We start from the raw sequence: 7,340 nt of genomic DNA on the forward strand, positions 1-7,340 counted from the left end.
CGGAAGAAAAATAATAAGAATAAAAAGAAACAGAACAATATCAATAGGCCTTTACACTGTGGTGTAAAGACCTAATAAAGAAGACGCGAGATCATCAATTTAGCCAAAATCTGAGTACGCATGCTAAACCGAGCATTTTGGCACAAATTGTTTTTACGTCGAAGGTCAAGGTCATCCGTTACCCCAAAAAGTGAAAAAAGGGGGTTTACGGACAAGTCGCACAAGATATAATTTTGGAGTTCGTGTCGAATGGTTCTTTATTGCCAGAGGTCAAGGTCAAAGGTCAAGATCAAAGGTCAAGGTCAACTTTAATGGGATAGACCAGCGCCTGAAGATCACACACTTCTGCAATTTGACACTTTACCGATCCTAGTTGACCTTGACCTTTGACCTTGACCTTTGCTGCAGCCAAAATTGTTGTCGAAGCCATCGCAAGTGGTTTCGTGGCTCTACCTTGAGTTGTGTCAATTTTTTTGATTTTTCGTAAAAATAAAAAAAATTGAGAGACAGTCGTTCTAAGAGGATACTGCGAAACCTTTCGTCTTTCGGAGATCTGCAACTACCCTTCAGGCCGACACCATCCGTGAAGGTTTCGAACCTGCAAGTTGCAAGGCTTCCGAGGAGTAGCGATAACAAACTTTTACGTGCACGGGTCAATAGTAACGGAACGCAAGGTGTTTTCAAGACGCAGGGTCAAATGCCCTCATAATTTTCCGAAAGAAGTACGGCGTGAATGAGAGTGTTTCGATAAGTCGCAAAACAAAAATTTCACTTCGCTTACGGAAGAAAAATAATAAGAATAAAAAGAAACAGAACAATATCAATAGGCCTTTACACTGTGGTGTAAAGACCTAATAAAGAAGACGCGAGATCATCAATTTAGCCAAAATCTGAGTACGCATGCTAAACCGAGCATTTTGGCACAAATTGTTTTTACGTCAAAGGTCAAGGTCATCCGTTACCCCAAAAAGTGAAAAAAGGGGGTTTACGGACAAGTCGCACAAGATATAATCTTGGAGTTCGTGTCGAATGGTTCTTTATTGCCAGAGGTCAAGGTCAAAGGTCAAGATCAAAGGTCAAGGTCAACTTTAATGGGATAGACCAGCGCCTGAAGATCACACACTTCTGCAATTTGACACTTTACCGATCCTAGTTGACCTTGACCTTTGACCTTGACCTTTGCTGCAGCCAAAATTGTTGTCGAAGCCATCGCAAGTGGTTTCGTGGCTCTACCTTGAGTTGTGTCAATTTTTTTGATTTTTCGTAAAAATAAAAAAAATTGAGAGACAGTCGTTCTAAGAGGATACTGCGAAACCTTTCGTCTTTCGGAGATCTGCAACTACCCTTCAGGCCGACACCATCCGTGAAGGTTTCGAACCTGCAAGTTGCAAGGCTTCCGAGGAGTAGCGATAACAAACTTTTACGTGCACGGGTCAATAGTAACGAAACGCAAGGTGTTTTCAAGACGCAGGGTCAAATGCCCTCATAATTTTCCGAAAGAAGTACGGCGTGAATGAGAGTGTTTCGATAAGTCGCAAAACAAAAATTTCACTTCGCTTACGGAAGAAAAATAATAAGAATAAAGAAAACAAAAGGTCTTTCACCTGAAAGGTGGAAAGACCTAATAAAAAGAAACAGAACAATATCAATAGGCCTTTACACTGTGGTGTAAAGACCTAATAAAGAAGACGCAAGATCATCAATTTAGCCAAAATCTGAGTACGCATGCTAAACCGAGCATTTTGGCACAAATTGTTTTTACGTCGAAGGTCAAGGTCATCCGTTACCCCAAAAAGTGAAAAAAGGGGGTTTACGGACAAGTCGCACAAGATATAATCTTGGAGTTCGTGTCGAATGGTTCTTTATTGCCAGAGGTCAAGGTCAAAGGTCAAGATCAAAGGTCAAGGTCAACTTTAATGGGATAGACCAGCGCCTGAAGATCACACACTTCTGCAATTTGACACTTTACCGATCCTAGTTGACCTTGACCTTTGACCTTGACCTTTGCTGCAGCCAAAATTGTTGTCGATGCCATCGCAAGTGGTTTCGTGGCTCTACCTTGAGTTGTGTCAATTTTTTTGATTTTTCGTAAAAATAAAAAAAATTGAGAGACAGTCGTTCTAAGAGGATACTGCGAAACCTTTCGTCTTTCGGAGATCTGCAACTACCCTTCAGGCCGACACCATCCGTGAAGGTTTCGAACCTGCAAGTTGCAAGGCTTCCGAGGAGTAGCGATAACAAACTTTTACGTGCACGGGTCAATAGTAACGAAACGCAAGGTGTTTTCAAGACGCAGGGTCAAATGCCCTCATAATTTTCCGAAAGAAGTACGGCGTGAATGAGAGTGTTTCGATAAGTCGCAAAACAAAAATTTCACTTCGCTTACGGAAGAAAAATAATAAGAATAAAAAGAAACAGAACAATATCAATAGGCCTTTACACTGTGGTGTAAAGACCTAAAAATAAAAAACAGAAGAAAAACAAAAGGTCTTTCACCTGAAAGGTGGAAAGACCTAAAAATATCTCATTCAGAAAATCTGAATCTGAAGTTATTTGTGACTAAAGACACAGAGACACAAGCAGCAGAGAGTGAATTGACCTCTGGCTGGGCTTTGAAAGATGAGAAACGCTCAAGGAGATTTAATGAAAATCAGAGAGATTTTTTAGTCCAAAAATTTAACGTCGGACTGCAGACAGGAAAGAAAGAGGATCCTTTTATTTTCTCTGAATCCATGATGTATGAAAGAAGGGCAGATGGTACAAGGCGTTTTTCATACGATGAGATACTGTCCATGCAGCAAATTACTTCCTTCTTCTCAAGAATGAGCAAGAAAAACAAGATGGCTGAAGCTGAAAATTGGGAAGCCAAGACGGAAACAGAAATTAGTAAAATAAGAGCAAATATTATTGATGAATAATTCACTAGACATAATCAGCATTGCTATTGTTGTATTTATATTGTTGATTCTTTTTAATAGGAAATGTACCCTGGGATAATATGTGATGAATTTTGAATAGTCACATGTAGTATATATTGGTATGCTTTTATTGTTCTACAATTACATGATTGTATATTTCTGTTCATAGGTAATTAGTTATGCTTTATTGTACATGCAAGAAGTAAATAGAACTGGGAATTATTATGTATTTATTTATAGGATAAATACTTGATGTTATTCATACTTATAACACTTCATGTATCAATTGTTGCAGTCAGTTTGCTATCAAAAGTGAACATGTGGTTCACGTTGTAATTAACATGTTTATGTATTATTATTGCACTCATATCAGCCCGAATGTTGCATGGTTTGACCTCTTGACATTAACTATGGCTTTCTAGAATCCATCAAAAAATGTTTATCCCCTTTGTTTAAGCAAAATGTGAATGGAATTAGTTTAATACCATTTAAGCAAGGGTGAATGGCATTTTTTTTTTAATATGTTAAAATGTAGAGCATAACGTGATTTTGCAGAACAGGATGCGATCCTCTGGCGCAGGTGAAACATACTCGTAACATCGCAAGTCACTGGCGTAGTTGAAATATACTCGTAAACTTGGCCTGCTGCAAAATCTGAGCTTGCTTCTGCAGTAAATATGTTAATGTAAATGTTAATGGGGAGGGTTTTAATGTGTGTTTATATATAGATTTAATTTTTCTTCTTTTGAACAGATTTCAACCATACATGTATCATCATGAGAGATCATAAAACTAAAAAAAAAATTGTCAAAAGACTTTTTTGGGCATTGTATACTTGTGTAAACCCAATGCACATGCAGTGTATATGTTGGTGATATTTGAAATTCAAGATTTTATGCAGTTTGGATTGGAATCTTTAGGTTTAAGAATGATTATAGTAGCCAAATAGTTGAAATGATTGATTAACATCACATGTAATGTGATTTGCATTTGCTATTGTGGTAAAAAAAAAAGTCAACAGTAAAATTCTTCTAACAATTTACATGATGTATATGTTTGCTTATTTTCTTAAGTTTTGAGATGATCATGACCTTATTATACAGGATGACAATAGCTGATATTTTACATTACTCAAGCAAAGGTTTCATCATCAGGCAAGGCCAACTTATCACACGCTAGGAACAGCTCTCAATAAATATATAGGATACTTTACATAAAACCATTTTAACATGACGTTGGACTTGCTATCTATTTCTTGCGTTAAAGCAAGTAAAAAATGTCACTTGTTTCAAGCAAAATATGCACCAATTGCATAAGTCCTCAAAAGCCAAACAAATCTTGTTGATTGCAAAGAGCCATGGATGAGTGGCAGCAATAAAATAGACAGGTCTTTTTCAAATTGCTGTTTGACACAACTATCCAGTTACAAATATAGTTTGTGTACTTTGAAAAAATGATTTTTTAAAATTCACGATTTCTTAGAATGGTTGCCATGGTAACCACTTTTTTGCAGTTATCAACCCAAATGATGATACATTTTCATTTTCATTATTAAATTAAAATAAATGTTAATGTTTTGCTCCCAAAGATGAAATAAACACTACAAATAAGCCACCTATGATAGAATTTTAAAATTTGTATCTGAGAAAATTCGGAATTTTGGGTCATTTTCATTCTGGCATATCCCTTGTTTACTAAAAGACACACTTTAAAAATCTATATGATATGAAAGGTAAAAGTATAATTATTAACAACATGCAAGTCTTTTTGAAAACCTATCTTGGAATATCTAGATATATTGAACTGAAGTTGTTGTAAAATTGGGTATTTTCTACATTTTGAAAAACCACAAAATTCGACATTTTTAAACTTCAATTTGCTTTTTATACTTGAGATAATGAAATAATTTCTTAACTATTCTTAGTTTTGGGGAATTTTCAAAACATTAAATCTAATTTAACAGATAATCACAGTTTGTATTAAAATAAATATGGGAGTTAAAAATGCTATATTTCAGAAAATAGATTCTGTCAAATTGACTATTTATTGGTCAGTTCTGGTTGCCATGGCAACGGCCACCCCAAAAAATAAACTAAGTCGAATTTTACCATCAGACACTTGAGTACACTCCCTATAAAATTTTTTTGCATTTTGGAAGTATTTGTTTGAACGGCATCTTTGGATTCTTTGGTTTTTACAGAGAATGACTCTTAATTAGTCAGCCCGAGGACTGACTAAATACATACTTATCCTTTGTGTTTCTGTATTTTTCCTTTACAATTAATTAAAAATGCTGTATAAATGAGAAAGTCTGATCCTATGCAATTGCATCAGTAAATTATATATTTATACCAAATAAATAAATTGTTAATTATAGCTCTATTTATGATTACCACAATTGTTAAATAATTAAAGATCTTAAAAAAAGTTTCGTATTAAATGCCGACGTTAGGGTCTCTCAGGGATTCTCAGTACCTTCAGTGCCGACCTAAGTGTATCTCAGGGCTTCCTCAGTGTCGACCTCAGGGTCCCTCAGGGTTTTTTTCCTCAGTACCCTCAATGCAAACCTCAGGGTTTCTTTCGTCAGTAATCTCAGTGCCGACCTCGGGGTCTCTCAGGGTTTTTTTCAGTGCCACTCAGGGTTTCCTCAGGTTGTTTTTTATTACAATAGTGGTATACCTATGTCAAAAATTCGATCCCCCATTGTGACCTCTCCTTTGGTCTTGATTTTCACAACTTTGAATTTAAATTACCTGAGGATGTTGATAATAAGTTTTAGCTTTTCTGGCTGTTTTGTTTCAGAGAAGACGATGTTTAAAGACGTTTCTCTATATATTTTTACGTAAAAATGCGACCCTCATTATGGCCCAACACTACCCCTAGAGGTGATCATTTTACTACTTTGAATCAACACCACCTGAGGATGCTTTTAATCATCTTTGCCAAAAAGCGTTTTATGTCAAAAATAGTTTTACTGGCCTAGTGGTCCTGGAGAAAATGTTGAAAATGTGAAAAGTTAACAGATGGACAGACAGACAGACGACAGACCAAGAGTGATCAGAAAAGCATACTTGAGTTTTTAGTTCAGGTGAGATAATACATGTATAAGGTAGTTAGTATTACGTCACTATAAAAGTATGTGTGTAATCTCCCTGTAACCCCAAATCTTACCCCAAAAGCCTCGAGCATATCACCTCATTTTAAACATGAACAAACATATCTATAAATTAAAGTTTGCAATTTTTTGAAATCAATATCTAGTTTTCTCTTTTATTGTAATTTTAATTTAAAAATTATTGATGGATTTGGTCTTTTGTTTCATTTAACATCCATGTTCATTACAGCCATTGCAACAGTTTAATTTTGTCCACGTTCAGTTACATTAAAATCAACATTTTCTCGGTATTGCATCTTCGAAACTAACAAGGAAAATCATAAAAAGATTTATTATTCTGAAAAAACAAAATTGTTAACATGTAAATAAAAAGCGTATAATTATACGTGATGGCAGTTTATACCACAGAGGCCATAATTTCCAAGATACATAATAACAGTGACTATACCGTGATTGTTCGTCCTGAAGTAAATAGTGATGTGATGGATACTGTGGATGCTCCTCAGGTTCACCCACCAGGTGGCGGTTGTTGATAACGATGATACAGCATATTTACCACCGTCCAAGCTCAGGTCAGATTTACGTCCGTCCACAGCATTACTGGCGTCAAATCTGTCGTTACCTGGCATGTAAGGGTACTGCTGGTATGCTGGTTTATTGCGGGCAACGTTAACTGTCAACAAACACACAACACCATATTAACAAGATTATTTACATTTACAAAATTGAGTAGGTTCATTTACACTAACATTTACTTAAGATTGATCTTCAAAGACAATTCAACAGGATTTCATTTGCTTTGTCCGAACAATTATTGTCTTTTCATGTTATAAAATGTCCGATCATATAAATGATTTTTTTTTATAAAAACCTGAATGTTTCAAAACATTATTTATATAAATAACTCTACCGAATCATAATTAATGATGTTATTTTTTTATTCTTATATATTTATCTGAAAAAGTGTTTTAAAGCATTATATTTCGGTCATAAAATGTAAATATGGTTTGTGAAAATACCAAACAAACAGTATTTAGGAAATAAATGAACTAATAATGAAACTTTTATAACATAATAGTGATGAACAATACGAGTAGATAACCGCCTAATTAGAATGTTGTTTATGTAAAAGGGAATATTACATTGTATACTACATGTACCTTTTTAATTAAATTTTAAATGACAATTACATTACATGTATATGCGTGTAAACTCACCATAAGCCTTTGAAATCGCGAACACTACCAACAATAAAAACATGGACAACATGTCTATAGGTAATACATCTAGTGAAGTTTAATTATGCT

General features: G+C 35.1%; 1 protein-coding gene across 5 annotated transcripts in view; it reads right to left on the reverse strand.

Annotated features, from left to right (window-relative positions):
• The window catches only part of LOC136270163 (multiple epidermal growth factor-like domains protein 10), a 50,852-nt gene extending 43,512 nt beyond the window's left edge, over positions 1-7,340 (reverse strand). For all 5 annotated transcript variants that reach the window (XM_066066861.1, XM_066066852.1, XM_066066854.1 and 2 more), the window contains exons 1-2: positions 7,251-7,340; positions 6,482-6,706 (exon numbers count right to left, since the gene is read on the reverse strand). In XM_066066861.1, the coding sequence (XP_065922933.1) occupies positions 6,482-6,706; positions 7,251-7,302 (277 nt within the window). In that variant the 5' untranslated portion in view covers positions 7,303-7,340. The remainder of the gene's footprint in view (positions 1-6,481; positions 6,707-7,250) is intronic.

Source organism: Magallana gigas, chromosome 1, assembly GCF_963853765.1.
Source record: "Magallana gigas chromosome 1, xbMagGiga1.1, whole genome shotgun sequence".
Classification (NCBI taxonomy): domain Eukaryota; kingdom Metazoa; phylum Mollusca; class Bivalvia; order Ostreida; family Ostreidae; genus Magallana; species Magallana gigas.